The following is a 19,385-nucleotide window of genomic DNA, read 5'->3' as shown; positions in this document are numbered from 1 at the left end:
ATTGTTATTGTTAAGTGTGACTGGAGAAGTCAGGATTTCTTCAGACAATCTGAGTCAGCAGGCTAATCCTGCTGCTTGATTGTATGGGAGGTGCAATACCAACAAATGAAAACGCCCTGATGGCTCTAGCAGAAAATTAACACAATATTGATGCCATTATTAAAGGAACTCCAAGAGCAGCAAGTATTCTTTAGCCACGTTCACCTGTAACATTACATCAGAGAGACAGAAATATATTTGAGGTATTGCCTCTTTCCCAATCACATCCACTCAGGTCCAGCAGGAAGGAGGTGATGTTGGGACCTCATCCAAAGCAATGTCATCTGATGGGTCCCAAGAGGAGAGCCTTTTCTGCTGTGACACCCCCCTCCTCCCCTTTTGGAATATCACTGACCCTGATGTCAAATTGGACCCAACCTAACTGGCCTTCTGGAAAAGTCTGAAAATGTGGTTTTGCTGCCTGGCCTGGGGATCTGGTAACGTGCATATGGAGTCTACAAAGTCGCTGTATTGCTAGGGAAACAATGTGATTGCTGGTAAATTATGATTTGTTTTTTAAAAGTTTTTAAAGTTTTTAATAATTTTTGTTACAATTTTTGGTTGTTTTGTTGTATTGATTTGTGCTTTTTAACTATAAGCTGCTCAGAATCACATATACAAGTGGCTATACAAATACATACATACATACTAACCCCACAGGGCTGCGTGCTTAGCCCCTACATGTACTCATTGTACACATATGACTGTATCATCCAACCCATCCACTGCGATCATCAAGTTCGCAGATGATACCACCGTGGTGGGTCTCATTACAGGTGGAGATGAGACAGCGTACAGGGGGGAGGTACAAAAACTATCCTCATGGTGCCTAGAGAACAACCTACACCTGAACATTGGCAAGACAAAGGAGATGGTGCTAGACTTCCAGAGGAAAAGAGAGGAACCTGCCCCACTTTACACTGGAGGGGACTGTGTGGAATTTCCTCCTTCAAATTCCTGGGAGTCTACCTCTGTGAAGATCTTATCTGGAAAACTAATACAGCCCAGGTGGCCAGAAAGGCCCAACAGAGACTCCACTTCCTCAGGGTTTTGCAGAAGAACAGGGTAGAACGATGACTCATGACCCTCTTCTACTGGTCTACTATAGAAAGCGTTCTCACATACTGTATTGTGGTTTGGTATGCTGGCCTGACAGCCGCGGACGGGAAGATATTGCAGAGGGTGATGAGCACGGCACAAGACATCGTGAGCTGTTCCCTGACTCCACTAGATGACATCGCCAGGGCCCGTTGCCTTGGCAGAGTGAGGAAAATTCTCAGGGATGACTCACACCCTGGTCGGTACCTCTACTCTCCTACCATCGGGTAGGAGATACAGAAACATAGCCAGCCGTACCAACAGGCTGAAGAACAGCTTTTATCCATGGGCTGTCAGGCTTCTGAATGGGACATAACTTTATAACTTTATGCATGACAGACTCTCGCGAGGCCGGCGTGATGTGCAATTAGTTCACAGTGAAATAAGTTGGGGGTTTGTAGTCACCGTGAGTTTGTGGTGGGGGGGGCACAGAGGGAGGCTCAGCCAATTTCACTGTATACATGTTATATTTTGATAATAAAGGGTTTATTATTATTATTTATGACCTTGAGCCAGTTGTTTTCAGCCTACCCTGTTACACAGAACTGCCTTGAAGTTAAAACTACATAGCATACTTACCCACCTTTAGCTCTTTGGTGGAAAAAAAAATAGAACGAAAAATGTTAAAATGTTCTGGAAATTCATTTTTCCATTTCCAATTTCTACCACTTTTAAATCCAGGAGGTAGGCCTCAGCTCTGATAATTTCAACTCAAATACAATCTAGAAAATGTTTTTATTTGCATACAAAATAGTCTCCATTTTACAACTTAATAAGTCTCTTTCCCTATCTTGTTTCTTTTACATCTCTTACATGGTATCAGGGAAAATGCAAAGTTACCTTTATTTTATACATAGCTTCAGCAGTTAATGGTTTGTATTTACTAGTTCATCTTACTAGTTAGTCTTTGTTGAATTACATCAAAATTATGTTAGACATTAAACACAATATTCAGGTTGCTATGTTTTTATCTATCTCTAGATTATTACCTCACCAGGCTTATCTCCTACAAAATGTAGAAAATATTCTGTCTTCCCAACAAGAAAACCCTAAACTGTTAAATTTGACTACATGGTGAAAAAGTTTCTTAAAAGTTTTTACCAAACTTTTTTACTTACTTAAAAAGGATATTGTATATTGACTACAGTTGAAGAATGCACAACTAAAGTGGTGCCTTACAATCTTAGCCAAAGTTAGCATTATTATAAAGTGATTAAACATGTATGGATTTAATTGGGAAATAATGGTATCCTACATTGAAATACATAAATTAATTCAAATATACTGTGTTTAATCCTGGTCACCTTTCAAATACCAACTTTTTCCAAATACGTGAACTAGCAATGTAACCTTCAACTGTTTAAACATTTAGGGAAACTACTGGAGGTGCAGGCCAAGCAATAATCAAATTTAATATCATTGTAAATAATATTGCTAAACATATTGCTATTAAGTATGAATAATTTGCAAGTCATTGAATCTTAACCAGTATTGCCACTGCATTCTTCAGCCAGACGTTTTGTAACAGAACATACCAACAGCATGATCATGGAGTTCCACAGAACACAAACTTTTAGTGCTCCATAAAAACAGAGGGTGAGTTTCTGCTGATACAAAATTCTCATGCAAAAATGTAGTCTTTGGCAGTTGTTATACAAAAAGAAGACTCTTCTAAAGAAAAATTGCAAATTCTTCTGTAAACGGATTTGATATTGCTGTCGTTTAATACTGCTTTCAAAAGCTTCAGTAGAGTCTCCCTCTTGGAGATAGATGGCTTACAATCCTTGTTTGTTTCGTGATCCAGCTCGACTGTGAGTTCTTACAGAACCATATAATTGAAGACCTACTAAGCAAGAATGAGATAAGGCTTGAAAGTAACTATACAATTCAAGTCTACTTTGTACCCGTAAAAAAACATCATTACTGCCTGCAAGACATCAAGACAATAAACCCGTTGTAGATTTTTCAAGCGTGCATCTGTATCAGCCTTTTGCACAAGACCACATCTTGTGTGAACCAAGCTTCTCTGCAAAACTACACGGCCGTGTTTTGTCAATTAAAACCAGAACTAGTTTGTGTTTGAATAAGAATCATTTCTGATATTCAGGTTCTAGCAACTGAGCTAAGTCTACTTATCATCTGTCTGTAGTTTTTATTCTTATGTGGCATAACATAACTCAGCAGGACAGGTTACAATTTGTCTTTCTGAAATCACAGTCTGGCTGCTACCCTCTTTTGTTAAACTGACAGAATAAGCTGAATGGGAACAAACCCTGGAATGTGTCCTGAACAGATTTAAAATGTTATTCCAGCTTAAGAAATAAACTTTAGGCAAAAAAGACAAAACACATTTCCAAAAAGATGCCAATTTTTTTTATGACTTGCAACCAAACCGATGATGTACATTCCCAAATCTGTTTCTTTACTTCTTACCCAGAGGAGGATGATCATCTTTATCTTCCTCATCTTCATCAAGAAAATGACCAAGAGGCTGGTGGTGGAAAGAATTAATATAGGAAGAGCTAGATATCCCTAAACTGGTTCCCATGACACCTACGTTGACAGAATCTGTCGAATAATAAAGATTCCAGTATTGAAGTCTCTTTGTGTTAATTGCTCTACATTAAATTGTCATTTTAAAAAAATATTTAATTATCAACCTACCTGTACCAGCAGATCCTTTATTATTTCGTGGCTGATTAGCATAATCAATAACAGTGCAAGAACGACGATATTGTGATTCTGGCTAAAAGGTTCAAATAAAATTATTGCATCAGGTCCTGGATCAAATCATACAAATTCAAAATATTCAGCAGAATTTTCATGGTTCCTACCATCCTAAATGCATAGAGGTAGGTCTCCAGGTTACTCTCCAAAGGAAACACATACTGGTATTTATTTGGATGCAAATAAATCTCTCTGCTTGATGTGGGACATTTCCTGTTAAGGTTGCCTGAAGAGTTATACAGGTAGTCCTTGACTTACAACAGTTCATTTAGTAATTGTTTGAAGTTACAACGGCACTGAAAAAAGTGACGTGACCATTTTTTCACCCTTATGATTGTTGTAGCATCCCAGCGGTCACAGGATCAAAATTCAACTGACTCATATTTATGACGGTTGCAGTGCCCCTGGGTCATGTAATCACCTTTTATAACCTTCTGACAAGCAAAGTCAGATTCACTTAACAACTATGTGGCTTACTGAACACATAACAACTGCAGCAAGAAAAGTCGTAGAATGTGGCAAAACTCACTTAACACAAATGTCTCACTTAGTAACAGAAATGTTGGACTCAGTTGTGGTCATAAGTTGAGGATGACCTGTACTAGCATTAAATATTGCACATACTCTCCCTTCAGACAACCTATACATCTTGGCATTTTCCTGAGAGGCCTCCAAAAGAAGGAACTCTATTCTAGTATGAATGTAATTTTGTTACACCTTACCCAAAATGCATGTGACGTATTAGGCCTGGAAAAACTCTCAGGTAATAAAAATTTCTCGTGAACCGGTTGATGGCTGATGTCATCTGCTATTGCACTTCGAGCCCGGTTAACATTTACCCGGGATTTCTGAAACACGAAGAGAAAAAAATGGTTTTATATCCAAAAGAGCTATTAAAAAAATTGGAAACAAGCATCATTTATAGTATAAACAGTTCTAACTCTCAGATGCTTGGCTAAAGAGAGGATGCATATGAATATTTAATCCAGCTTTCCTACCAATTGAATTTAACCCAAAATATAGAATTTGGGATGTAGGTGTTGTGATCATCTTGGCCCAGGTTCAGTGATGCCTATGAAGTTTAAAAGCCTTATTTAAGAGATATTATAGTTCCACATAAAGTGAAAAATTGGAAGTATCTGTACGCATAATACAAGAAATACAAGTGTTGTCATGAATCACAGCAATCAGCCTTACTGGACAGCTGAGTTGAACTCCACCTAATTCCCAAACAACATCACTATTGTTCAGTTTCTAGATCATCTACCTCCTGACCTATAGCATCTCTCAATGATAATACATCCCATTATTTTAGGCTTTTGTTAGCATATTTCAATGAGTATTTGTAGGGGAAAAAAATCCCTGAAAGCCACTAATGAAAACCCTGTAATTTAAAACTCAAAAGTAATTTTAAAATGTTACATTCTTTTTTTTTATCAGAGATAATCTACAGGGGAACCAAGAAACAAACAAACAAAAAAAAAGCAACTGACTTACCATTTGCTTTTGGGATACTACATGTTCTGTCCCTTCTATGGTACTAATAGGAGGCAGGAGATTATTTCTGCTTAATGGCATTGGAGAAGGTGATGATGACAGCTGCTCATTTGCAGCAGAGCTGGAAAAAAAACCCCAGCAGTTCTTACAAACTGTCCAATTCCATAAGGCTGACACGAACTTCTTTAAATGATGCAATCGACAACGGTAGCTCTTGCTAGTTAAAGACTAAGCAAATGGTGAACTCCACATTAGATGCATTTCAGTGGAGATGAAAAATGTGTGCAAATATGAAATTTGCTTGCCACCCATCTCTTATGCCACGACTCTCGGTATCATGATTTTATCAAGGTTTCTTTCTAGTACAGGGGTGGGGAACCTTGGCTCTTTTATGACTTGTGGACTTTAATTCCCAGAATTCCTGAGCCAGCATGGGAGTTGAAGTCCACAAGTCATAAAAGGGCCAACGTTCCCCACCCCTGTTCTAGTAGTACATAAAACCATAATTCTAAGTGGTCATAATCAATTTCCCCCCTAACTTAAGAACAAAATTGTTTGCAAAAAGTGTAACAATTATCTGCAACGGTGTTTCTCAACCTCAGCAACTTTTAAGATGAGTGGAGTTTGAGAGAGGAGGGCAGTTTAGAAACATGAAATACAAGTAAATAAATAAAAGTTGCCGAGGTTGAGAAACCCTGATCTACAGGAAAGTTAAACCCTCTATTTTTTTTTAACTTTCATAACTAAGTAACGACGGGATGGTTTTACTTATTTGATTTCCATCTTGCCCTTTGCTCAGAGCGGAAGTTGATATGCACAGCACTTCGTCCTCCTAATTCTCTGCAAATTAACAATCCGGTGTGATAGGTTATGCTAAAAAAGAGAGTCTAAAATCTCCAAGTGAATCTCTGTGGGCCACCTGGGTACTCTTGCAATTCGCTTCCCGGTGCTCACTTTTTATACTAGCATGCATCTGTCTCAAATAATGTACAAGACTATTCAGATGCACCAAGATGAATTCTAATTAGTCTAATTTTGCTGAAATAAAAATAAATAAATTAGTCATCCATCCTTACGTTGCCTGAAAGGAGTACCATAATTCAGATGCAAAAAACAGGCAAAAAAAAAAAAAAAAAAGTGAGACAAGCTTTGCTTCTAAAGTCTACAGCAGGGGTCCCCAACCTTGGCAACTTTAAGACCTGTGGACCTGTGGAACGAACTCCCCCCAGAGATCCGGATTATTCCGGATCTCCCCTCCTTCCGCCGTGCCCTCAAGACATGGCTTTTCCATCAAGCGGGATTGGCCTAGGGGGGGATTTTATAGGGATTTTATAATATTAAACTTAATACAGGTTATTTAATAAATATTTTAATTTGGCTTTTAGAGATATTTATTGTATTGTACTATTTTTATTTACCTGTAAGCCGCCCTGAGTCCCTCGGGAGAAGGGCGGGGTATAAATGGGATTAAATAAATAAATAAATAAATAAACTCCCAGAATTCCCCAGTCAGCATGGCTGGCTGGGGAATTCTGGGAGTTGATGTCCACAAGTCTTAAAGTTGCCAAGGTTGGGGACCCCTGGTCTGCAGCATTTAACAAAGTGTTTTCAACTCGCAATTTGTGAGGCCAACATTTATTATCACCTTTTTTAGCTTTTGGCATTTATCCACCCAATGAGCAGATGCCATACGCTCCTGACGTAATTCATCACTGTTTCCAAGTTGCAATGGGGTCATACTTATAATACTTCTAGATCCGTACTGGATTACTTCAAGAGATGATTACTGTTCTCTCTGAGTCTGGAGAATGGAAGATAATGTAGCTGCTGCAATTAACCAAGGCTTCAGCAGCCAATCTCCTACAATCCGATCTCTTAGTTCAACACTGAACTCAAAGCAGGCTCTAAACCTGCTATTCCTTTGCACCTCTTTACTGCACGATATATTCCCTCACTGCCAGAGGTTAAAAAAGCAGCTTTGATGTTGTCGCCAGGAGGGTGAGTTTTATTTCTATAAGCTACCCAGAGTCACTGTGAGTTGGGTAGCCATATAAATTTTCTAATAAAACCTATTAGAAGGTTTAAAAGAAGCTAATAAAAAAGCTTTAGGACAAAAGATGGAAGAGCAACAAGTATTATGAAGGGGGGAAAATCAAGATAAAATCCAATCAGATTTTATTCTTGATGGTACTAAATAATAACAGTAATTTAATTCCAATTGCAAAATAGTTAGAATCTGGAGTACTTTGCAGGTAGGTTAGCTTACATTTTTACTTTTCTATTTGGTTTCCACATAACTTTGGGAAGCATATTTTGTGCAATTTAATCCTATTTCTGGTCTTAATAACACCAATTTTCCTTGATTATAGATTCACCTTCACCCCTTTTAAAAATATGCCCTATTACAGATATGGCTCAAGTTACATTCATTTTTCCCCCCTTTCCTCTCCCCCTCTTTTTCCCCCTCCTATTTTATTGTTCATCTACACCATTTCCACTTTCTACACATTTTAGTTCCGTATCTTTTTAAATGATTTTTAAAAGCTTTTAATTATTATTGTTGGTGGAGTTTTGGCTATTTGATTGTGTCATTTCGTGTTTGATAACTCTGTACACCACTCCGAGTCATGTATATGAGATAGGTGGCTCCATAAATTTACCAAATCAGTCAGCAAATAATAGCAGAAGGAAGGAATTCAACTAATTTTATATCTCAACATACAGTCGCGTTCCCCTGATGACATCATCTAAGGGTCGTGGGGTTCCTGAGCGAGAAAGGCTGGCATTGATAGGATGCAGGGTACGTGGTGGGGGGTTACGCCTCCTCGCCGACTGTGCACAGTAGGACAGAGAAGATGCACTGAGCTCAAGGGGACGATTTGGCCGAGCTCTAGTTGACAAGATAGAACTGGATCCTGGTCTCATAAGCATTCTTTCATCGTAGTCTCTAAAACCAAGACAAGGAGAAAAGGCACAAGGATACAATCAACTATTAATCAACTTTTATAGCATTTGGGTAAATTATCTAGTATATCATTACAAATGAATCATCTTTCTGCTCCATAAAGCGTAGAGATATAAACTGCTGACAAATGTTGTTCCTTTCCCAACTAAGACTGTATTAAAAGCAAAAAAAATGTTAATGATAGCCTATTCTGGCTTAACTGCCATGGCACTGAACAACCTTATTAAATAAGAAACTTAAAATTAGTAGGATTTTATTGATAAATAGGTAGCTATTCATACAAATTGTTTATACAGCAATGAACTGTAAGTTTGTTCCATAGGTTTGTTTAAGAAAAAAACACTCTGCTCCTAGCCAGCTGCTGGAAAAAATATTAGTTCCACCAACACCTAATGGATATCTACAAGAATTTAATGGATATTCATTTTTACAAAGTTGAGGTAAGTTTATTTATATTTCCAATATTTTCTATTTTCAGCTTTGTGAAAATAGTATGGTAGTATACACTATTTAGGGCTTCTGTACCATGACATACTAAATAGCAAAACATATCTGATCTTGGCTGATCCTAAAGCTAAGCAGTATCAGACCTAACTGGAACTTGGAGGGAAGATCATCAACAAATGACATCCTAGAAGACAGCCCTGCTAACTCCCTTCTGTATTGTTGCCAAGAAAATTGTATAGACATTTTATAGCAATCAAGCCCAATGCAAGGGAATCTTTATCTTCACACTATCTTATACAATTTTATCCTTGTATTTAAATTTCAGCTCCTGTCAGTTATCAATATCTAGTTATATTTAATCAACTATCTTTATTAAAGCATATGATACATAAGGATCCCAAGTCTACAATGTAATAAATTGTGCATTTAAACTAAAAGAAATCGACATCCTTACTGGTTTAATACAATCTAATATAAACATGCATTAACATTAGACATGTTTTAACTAGTTATCTGACTAATTATTTGCAGAAGTATTCCTTTTCCATAGGATGCAAGAAGAAAAAAAAATTCAAAAGTCAACTCTAAAATATCTGTCTGAACAAAAACCAAGCATTGAATATTTCAGATTCATCTTCCTAATTGGAAAGCCAGCTTTATGCAGAAAAAAAAATTCTTGTAAATTCTTACAATATTTTATCCATCAAGGGCAAGTTCCTCTGATGTAAGGGAATCCCATGAATTACCATCAAGCCATTCAAATTACGTTGTGGACCAGCATTTGTACCTTGAGAAACATTTACCTGTAGATTAGAAAAAAATAAATTAGATCATAATTAAACAATAACAACAACAAAGTTAATTTGCAATAGTTCATTCCCATTGGCCATTTCTACTAAAAATGATAAGAAAAGAGAATGTTATTTTCTATAACTGTAAAGGAACTGCTCCCAATTATTATGCAATAAGCAACATAGAGAAAAGATGCTTTAATTTTGGAAGCAATTACGTAAATATAACATAAATGCCAGCTATGTTTTTATGCCAGTTTTGTAAGGAGATATTTATAATAACACTGTTAAATTCTACTCTTTGTAAGTACTGTCTACTCATTCCCAAGCAATGGGGATCTGACGAGCAACTGGGCTGGCTGGATCTGCCTTTTGAGTACATACGATAAGTTATACAAAAGGATTATAGGAAATGAAAGAAAAAGAAGGAAAAAGAAAAAGGAAAAAACTGAATTAAACCACTAATACAATATTATTACAGAATGCCCCTATACTTGCAGAGTATGCACAGTGAGAAACTCAAAGAGATTAACTTAGTTAACTTTAACTCAAAGAGATTAACTTACCGGTAGTTAACTTTAAAGTAAAGGAATCATGCTCCTTTCTGATCTCTGTTAAACTGAGTAGAATCAAAACTAACATCTTCTATGCTTAATCAAAACCTCACACAATATTCTCAAAAAAACCTGAATGCTTATGTTCCAACTCTATTCTCAAAATATAAGAACATTTGCAGCACAAGACAGAGACTGCTAAAAGGTGTGATAACACATGACAAAAAAAAACATTTTGGAAGGACAGTTGGTCAAGTATTAAAACTTACCAGATTTGAAGGAATAGAGGGCATCTTGGTTTGTGGCATCCGAGGTAAAACCAAAGGCAAAGGTTCAAACTGCATAAAAGGACTCCCTGAATCTGTTCTGTTTGCTTCCACAGAAATGACATTCTTCCCATCATCTACCAATATCCCAAACAAATGACAAGAGGCATTATTTGACCGAGATCCTTACAGGCAAAGTTTTCAGATATTAAAAAACCTACAGCCTGATTTCTCTCATAATTTCTTAAAGAGCTACAGCAATACTTGGTTACACTTGAAAATTTATTTAATACTTGCTAATTTAACAAGCATCAATAGATTAAAGAAATTAAATGTAGCACAATATTCTCACTAAATTTGATTAGGAATCATTCATGCAGTAATTATTTTTATCGGGGGGGGGGGTGTTTCAAAGCCCACTATTATGAGGAGTTGTATGCACACAGCTGCTTATGAAACGAAATAATAAGACCTCAAGAGTCACAACATAGATTGTTTCTCATATTTTAAGTATCTAATCCTGTCATTTGCAGAAGCAGCTAGGGATGTGCACTAAATGGAATCTGTGTCTTCTTTCAACTCCCAAACAAATGCCACCCTGCCTTGTGAGCAGAAACATCTTTAAAGGAAAATACACAGTTCTAGTCCAGTAATAGTTTGTAAGAACAGAATATAAATAAAATAAATTTGTCAAGCATAGCTTAAAATATTAATACTAAATTATTAGATAGAAAAGCTCCAAATATAGCATCAAAAAGCCCAATACTATTTTAACACCTGCTTGAACACTGTCAAATACATTCTTAAAATGTGATTTACTATCTCCAAACTATATTCAAGTCCATGTCATATTACAAAAGAACATAATTACTAATGCTATATCTGTATTAAAATTATTTTGGGGAAAAGAATTTTTGAAAGAGGCATCCATTATTCCAGGGGTGTCCAAGCTTGGCAACTTGAAAACTTGTGGACTTCAACTCCCAGAATTCCTCAGTCAGCCATACTGGTTAGGGAATTCTGGGAGTTGAAGTCCACAAGTCTTCAAGTTGCCAAGCTTGGACATCCCTGCGTTATACAGGCAGAATTGCAGCATAAAGACAAACCTGATGTTGGACCTTCCCAATGCCTGCAGATTAGCTGCTCCATGTAGCCCAAGACTTCGCTCCACACATCATCAAATACAAAAGAAAGAACTGCATCTCTCATACAACACGATGGTGAGATTGGAGGAAAGCCTAATTTCCGTCGGGCTGGTGAAAGTCCCATTTTCCATTCGTGCAATTCTTCTTCCCTTTGAAAAAAGCATGTAAATATTACAGCTGTTCGGTACTTAAACTGTTGACCGACAGCTTCTCACAGAGCTCCATCTTATCTACTGAACTGGGATTTGGAAACAGAAATTGGAAAACAATAACTATTAGAGGTCTTCTCCACTATTTATAGGAGGAACTGAACCATCTGATTGAATCCCTTCCGCTGTTAAGACATCTCTGAAGTCAAGCAATCACCCAAGGAATTCACAACAGGCTTTGCTGCTAGATAATATCTACTGCCCCTCACCATCCAATGCCCCAACAGAATAGAAACTTCCAGCACTGGTTTCCTAATGAGGAAAACCAAACGGATTCTAATTGAATCAGAAGTACTGGAGCTAAATAAGAAAGTTGGATGAGTTGTAATTCCCTAAAGGAAACTTCTACTCTCTGCGAGTAGTCCTTAATCTTCAGCAATTGCTTAACTTGCAAGAGGTGTTGTGCTCCTGGTCAACCAACAATTTGGCAGTGATCCACATCTTGATTACATCCCAGCTCGAACACGCTCTATGTGAAGCTATCCCTGAAAAATGTTTTAAAATCACAATTATTGCAAAATGCAGCAACCAACTAGTGCAGGGTACAGGGCATTATACAATCTATGACTGTAAAGATCTGCCTATCAAAACAATTTGTTACTTTTAAAGCTCTGCTGGCCTAAAAGATCACCTCACCTTTTATGAACTTATCCAGTAATTAAGTCTGGCCAGATACTCTTATAAAAGCTGTTCTATTTTCGGAGGCCAGTCTTTCAGGTACTTAGGAGCTGGAACTTCTTGCACTTTTTTGAGAGCATAAAATGTACTTATTTCAGGAGTTCCATTTAGGCCATTTTCTTGATAACCTTCTAAATGTTTTCTATAAAGATACATCCCCCCCCCCAATGTTTCTCAAAAACATCCCAAAGATGTTTTGCCCAATTAGTATTAATTTTAATGCTAATGTTTTAATTGAAAACATGCTTTAAATTTCTTAGTGTACTCACAACAATAGCTACATGTTAACATTAACTGTTTAATGAAAATAAAGCAAATTTCCATTTGACTGTATTTAACTGCAGCTCTGTAGTAAAGATGGTGACTGCCTTGCGTGATCACAAATAATTATTTAGCCAGCAGCTAAAGCAGAGGTCTCCAACCTTTCTCAGTTGGTGGACCGGAGGGAAAGGGAGGGGGAAGCATTTTACACACACGCACACACACACAAAGGCCGCGAGCACATGCGATGCAAACGGGGCAATGCTAGCGCCCGCGTGATACTCATTAGCACTGCCCCGTTTTTGCCACACGGCACCGTTTTCGTCCCGCGGCGCCCCATTTGCGTAGCAGCAGCAGCGCTAGTGCAAGTGGGGGTGAGTGCACGCACTGGCCAGTCTCTTCCACGGCCCGTCACTTACATGACGATGCATCATCTCATGGCTGAGTACAAAGAAAGTTGATATTGTATATTACAAAAGTACATGCCTTTTCCATAGGTTCCTGCAGAACGCCTTTCCTGGCGGGACCTGGCAGGCCCCCACCTTTTTAGCCTTCTGGAAGGCCAGAAAGAGCTGGCTCTTCCCCAAGGGCTGGAATAGGATGAGGCAGGAAACTGGGAATGTTTGTATTGGATTCATGCAAGGGGGATTGCTCAGGCACCAGGCTTTTGTTTTTACCATTTTCTGGTTTTTAACTAATGTTGGGAGCCACTTAAGAGTTGTGTTCTGTGGATGGCTACATCTTTTACAAAATAAATAATAGATTTCCATCAAGAGGTAACACTGAAAAGAGAATAATTGTTTTCTATATTCAAAACTAAAAAAGGAAAAAAATCTTACAGGTTTATACACTGTTTGGCACAGTGTATCTTTTTTAATGTTAAGAAGAAACATACAATTCTAGGTCGTTGTAAAGTCACTACTTATGTTGTGAAATGTGTTCAATACCTACACATCTCTGTGGTCAAATGCTAAGTATTCCTCCATTATGCCTTCAGAGATAATCACAATATCTTCCATGTCTTCATTCTCAAACATCTTCAGCTCAGGGACTTTTGAAAAGTTGTCTTCTTTACCAACAGAAGAAAGAGAAAGGGGAACCTTTTTGCCCCAGATAGTAAACCTGAACGACAAACAAGGCTTTTTAATGTCCATAATAAAGTTGGCTCCATTTTCTTTCAGATCAAACGTGCAGGGAATCTATTGTTTGTTTGTCTGTTTGCATTTAAAATTTTTATACCCTGCTTTGTCTGCAGAACAAGGTATTCAAGTGGCTTACAGATTAAAAAAAATATTGTCTTTGCATATACACCGTTACACTTTTAGGCTTGACACAATGGGGGGGGGGGGGAAGGAAGAAAAGCAGAAAATTCTATGCAGTGTATCTACTTCAGTGTGCACACTACATGATTAGTTTTAAAAAATAAACAAAAGGTTGTCGTTCCGTAGAGATTTTAAAACAAAAATCAAGGTACAGGTAGTTCTCATTCAGTCACTGCCTTGGATAGCGACTATTCATAAATGACAGTAATAAGCAGTAATAAAGATTTCATTTTTCCAAGCACTCCATGCACTTATGACAATAAAAGACTTCAGAGTGAAACTAATTAAGATCTGGTCAGTTTCAGGCAGCAGAGTCCCAGGGAGAGTTCTAATCAACCAATTAAGATACCAGAGTTGAACTTGTTAACTTGAGGTTAGCACTTTTTTTATGGAATTGCTGTATTGCTCAGCTGCAGATAGCAATCTCTCTGTCCTGCCACAGGGAGCAAAAATGGTGGAGGGAAAAATGGGTCCAGCACAGGACACAGAAAAGGGTTATCTAAATGAGATGGCAGCAACCATTAATCTTTGCAGTCTCTCTGTCATGTGATTTGCTTAGTGACCATGTCACTTAGAGACCATATCACTGATACCAAGTGCAGTCATTAAATGAGGACTACTTCTACATATAAGTACACAGTATTAAGAATTCTGTAGGATTAAATCCTGAATGGGATACAAGGAATGGAATCTGTTGATAATTCTTCTCACCTATGGAAGATCTTACGTCTCCCTTTCTAACTGTACTGGAGAGGGGAAGCTTAGAAGCAGTCATAATATGAAAGTATATATATATATTCTATATAAATAAAAATGTAAATGTTCGTTTGTTCAAAATCTTAAATCTCCGAAAGTTCTTCACCGATTGCTTTGAAATTTTAACACAACGTTGCATTCGAATACGCGCGTGTTTTTATATACCTACTATTATATAGATGTCACACCTGTTACAGGTAAAAACTCTTTTCTTTCTTTTCCATTTAACCAGACTGAGGTACAGCAACGCGTGGCCGGGTACAGCTATATATATATATATATGTTTTTCAAAATTTGGATTGCTAACAAAGAATTAAGGGAGAACTGGAATAGCCATTTTGAACTTTTTAGTTCTTTTCAACCAGATTCCTTTCTCCCATATTTGGGCCGACAGGGTGCACCAAACTCAAGAAAGATAGATAGATAGATAGATGATAGATAGATAGATAGATGATAGATAGATAGATAGATAGATAGATAGATAGATGAGAGATAGATAGATAGATGATAGATAGATAGATAGATAGATAGAGATAGATAGATAGATAGATGATAGATAGATAGATGATAGATGATAGATAGATAGGTAGATAGGTAGATAGATGATAGATGATAGATGATAGATAGATAGATAGATAGATAGATAGATAGATAGATAGATAGATAGGTAGGTAGGTAGGTAGGTAGGTAGGTAGGTAGGTAGATAGATAGATATGCAATAAAGAAGAATATTTGTAGCTCAGATATTGCATATATATATGCAATAAAGAAGAATATCTGTAGCTCAGGGTTGAAATGAGGGGTCCTTGGTGTTTTCTGAGCTTGGTTGTTTTCTTGCAGACATTTCATTACCCAAACTAGGTAACATCATCAGTGCTAGTAAGGAGTGGGTTTGCTCTCAGTTTATATTCTAATGGCTTGTCCTGTCAGTGTTAGTGGGATGGTCTTAGATATTCTTTGGTTGGCCTGTTTACTGTTGGCTTGCTTGGCCAACTAAAGCCCTTCAAAACATCCTAAGCAAACCACAAGACCCAGCAGTCTCAGAAGAAAAAACAGGAGTCATTGACAACATACAGCGTAATGATTGCAATAGCCATTACATAGGACAAACAGGCAGAAGACCGGCAGAATGCATCCCTGAATACCAACTAGCAGTCAGAAGACACGATGAAAACTCTTTAATTTCACAACATACGGGCAAACTTAACCATGATTTCAATTGGGAAACTGTGACCATCCTAGACCAAGTCAAGTCAAAAGAGCAGTAGGGAATTTCTAGGAGCCTGGCACTCTGACAAATTAACCACCAATAGATACATAGACAGAAACAATATCTACATACTATGCAAAAGAGAATAAACAAGCCAAAAATGAACAAAAAACCCAAAACACCTCCCCACCAAAAATCAGGACCCAGATGAGCACAGATTATCTCCAAGTTTAACATCAGATCAACAGTCAAGTAAACAATACCCCAATCAAGGAACTGCCATACAAGTTAATAGTAAACAGCCCAACCAAAGAACCTCTAAGACAGGGGTGTCAAACTGCCGGCCCATGGGCCGGATGCCTCATGCCAAAACCGCACCCCTCCATTGTCGGCAATGGAAAAAAAGTCACGATACGTCGCGACACGTCATGTAACATTGCGAGTTTGACACCCCTGCTCTAAGACCACCCTCACTAACGCTGACAGGGTAAGCCACTAGAATATAAACGGGCAGCAAACCACACTCCTTACTAGCACTGATGATGTTATCTAGTTTGGGTAATGAAACGTCTTCAAGAAAACAAGCTAAAAAACCAAGGACCCCTTACATTCATAACCTTTTTTAAAAATATTATGCCTTGTTGGACAACTATTACACTCAAAATACTTTCACAATCCTTAACCCAACTTTATACTTTCCCTTCCTCAGAGGCAGTTTTCTTAATTTATCCAAAAAGTATTTGCCCCTCACAGACTGCGTAAATTCCTGCTGAGATTAAAATAATTATTCTAAATCAGAATAACTGGTGGTTACAATAGCAATAGCACTTAGACTTATATACCGCATGTCAGGGTTCCAGCTAATGAAATACTTCAAAGAACTTCCAGGCATTGATTTTCCTAAAAGTCTTTTATTTATGTTACAAAATGTCGGCACGGCATGATGAAGGGGATGCTAAGATCTGAAATTTCCACCCACCGAGCAGTTATTTTGCTAGCATTTCCCCTCTTATTCTGCTGTCATGATTTACGTTCTCCAATTAGTTTGAAGGGCAAAGGTTCTCTTCCGCCCTCTTTTGAGGGCTTTTCCCTCCTCCCTCATTCTCCTCTGAATTAACTCTAAAAGTACCAGACAGTTCAGCATAATTTGTCAAAGCAAGAATATTCAATATTAGCAGCGTTGACACCGCTTCTCAATGCTTTATAGCCCTCTCTATAAGTCAGCATATTGCCCCCAATAATCTGGGTCCTCATTTTACTCACCTTGGAAGGATCGAAGGTTGAGTCAACACTGAACTTCTTCATTAATTCATTAGGTTGTATATACTGTTTCTATATTACTTTGTATATGACATTTGATTATCCAGTGTGATGGCAACAACTACTAGTCTATCAATATTTGAGTTATTATTGTCCAGAGCTCAGATCCAAAGAGAAAATTAAACAGTAGCCTTTTGTTATTTCCCTCTGAGCAGCAACTTGTAAAGAGTAACTAAACTTTTTCTTTCCATATAGCTTCTAGCAAATTATTTCCAGTATGTCTTTTAATATAGAAAGTAGGCACAAAGATCTTTCCTGGTTTTGTAGAGCCAGACCAATAATGTCAACGCTTCTTAAGAATATAGTTTGTACATGGAAGAGATGCATTATTGATGCTACAGCTGTTTATTTAACAAAAAAAACCCCCCAAAACTGGTTTGTATAATAAACTCAAGATAGAAATGGACTGAATAATTGAATATTCATCTCTTAAAACAAAAATAAGATTGTAATTTTAAAAAGTTCACTTTCTGCTGCAGATGACAAGGGCTTAGTTGGTCAAAAACAATAACTGCAATCCTTGTGAAGTGATCGCAGGCACTTACTCACTAGGATCTTTCTCTTGCATGGGACTCATGCCTGATGAAGTCAAAGTGCTGCACGCTGAACTAATATACCATCCATAGCCTTCATCAGAGGGTATCACTATTTGCTTCCCCACAATCCTGATGTTAAAGAGAAAATTATAAAATATTAGTTGATCTGAATAAACTTATTAAACGTTATCTGCTCTAAAAATTATACACATACATTAGACCAATCCTAGAATACTGTTCAACTGTCTGGAATCCTTACCACTTATCAGACATTAACAAAATCGAGAGAGTTCAGAAGTACTTTATATGAAAAGTCTTGCATTCTTCTGTCCCTAATAGAATACCCTATGCTACAAGGCTTCAAATTCTTGGCTTGGATAGTTTAGAACTGCAATACTTGCAGTCAGACTTAGGTATTGAATACAAAATTGTACATAGTAATGCTTTGCCTGCAAATGACATTTTTAGCTTTAATTGTAATGTAACACGTGCAAACAACCGCTTTAAAATTAATGTAAGCCGCTTCTAAACTCGATTGTAAAAAAATTCCATTTTTGTAACAAAATTGTCAAAGTCTCTAGAATATCTTACCTGATTCACTTCTCTTGGTCATTAACTTTCAGTTTTAATTCTAACTTAGCCTCTGTGGTTAGGAGGCTAGTTAAGAGGCTACTCCATATATAAGAGGGCCCTAAGGGGGCATGCATAAGTGCCCTGGCATGCCTATCATACCTGTTGCATTCTGATTTTATTTTCTTTGCATGAATTTGTAATTTTTGTTTGACAAATAAAATAAAATAATAAAATAAATAGGCATGCCCCAAAGACAGCTAGCAAATATGCAAAGGCTGCAAGTCAAAAAAGCAGATTGCATGCCATAAAGCAGGGTTCCCCAACCCCCGGTCTGTGGACCAATACCGGGCTGCGGTATGACAGCAACTGGTCTGCACAAACATGCAAAGCCCCATCCGTGAGATACAGGCAGCACACAAAACCACACACCCTCCGGTCCGTGGAAAAACCTTTCTCTATGGAACCGGTCCCTAGTGCCCTAAAGGTTGAGGACCTCTGCCATAAAGGACACCACCCACATAAACAGAGTAGCTCTCTAGTACTCTGAAGTATGTAGTAGTAATATATATTTGAGATACCTGAGGTGAGGAAACCTTGACATCCATTGTTCACATTCCTCCTCTAGGCTAACGTATAAACATGGTTTTTGTTCATAAAGGAGTTCATCAATGTGTCTGAATATTTGCTGAACTTGCCGGGTAGCAGCCTTATCAAATTCCTAGGGGAGGAAAAGGCAAAAAAATTAGTTGAAAAAATATATGACATTAATCATGTTCTCAGAAGGCTTTTTTTAAAAATAGAAAGATAAAATTAACATTTTATAATACTATGCAAAAAAAGACTGATCCAAGAAATGAAATTACTTGCTTAGAAAATCCCAAAGAATGTCTTTCCAGGGATATCTGAAATAAAGTCAACTAAAATAGATGAGAAAATGAACCAAGGCATCACAGGCTTAATAGAATCTTCAGGTTTACCAAATAAGAAAAAA

The 19,385-nt window shown here is 37.5% G+C and overlaps 1 protein-coding gene across 2 annotated transcripts in view; it reads right to left on the bottom strand.

Moving 5' to 3' along the window:
- Window positions 1–1,853: 1,853 nt before the first annotated feature.
- FAM149B1 (family with sequence similarity 149 member B1) overlaps window positions 1,854–19,385 on the bottom strand; it is a 27,783-nt gene continuing 10,251 nt past the window's right edge. The window contains exons 4-15 of one of the 2 annotated variants that reach the window (XM_015818105.1): window positions 18,973–19,112; window positions 17,831–17,950; window positions 13,629–13,799; window positions 11,491–11,678; window positions 10,388–10,521; window positions 9,464–9,576; window positions 8,084–8,308; window positions 5,362–5,482; window positions 4,587–4,712; window positions 3,802–3,883; window positions 3,571–3,705; window positions 1,854–2,983 (exon numbers count right to left, since the gene is read on the bottom strand). In XM_015818105.1, the coding sequence (XP_015673591.1) occupies window positions 2,913–2,983; window positions 3,571–3,705; window positions 3,802–3,883; window positions 4,587–4,712; window positions 5,362–5,482; window positions 8,084–8,308; window positions 9,464–9,576; window positions 10,388–10,521; window positions 11,491–11,678; window positions 13,629–13,799; window positions 17,831–17,950; window positions 18,973–19,112 (1,626 nt within the window). In that variant the 3' untranslated portion in view covers window positions 1,854–2,912. The remainder of the gene's footprint in view (window positions 2,984–3,570; window positions 3,706–3,801; window positions 3,884–4,586; window positions 4,713–5,361; window positions 5,483–8,083; window positions 8,309–9,463; window positions 9,577–10,387; window positions 10,522–11,490; window positions 11,679–13,628; window positions 13,800–17,830; window positions 17,951–18,972; window positions 19,113–19,385) is intronic. The other variant, XM_015818106.1, reaches the window with a different exon arrangement.

Source organism: Protobothrops mucrosquamatus, unplaced genomic scaffold (assembly GCF_001527695.2).
Source record: "Protobothrops mucrosquamatus isolate PMUCROS unplaced genomic scaffold, P.Mucros_1.0 scaffold681, whole genome shotgun sequence".
NCBI classification, from domain to species: Eukaryota; Metazoa; Chordata; class Lepidosauria; order Squamata; family Viperidae; genus Protobothrops; species Protobothrops mucrosquamatus.
This window is presented reverse-complemented; position numbering and strand designations above follow the sequence as displayed.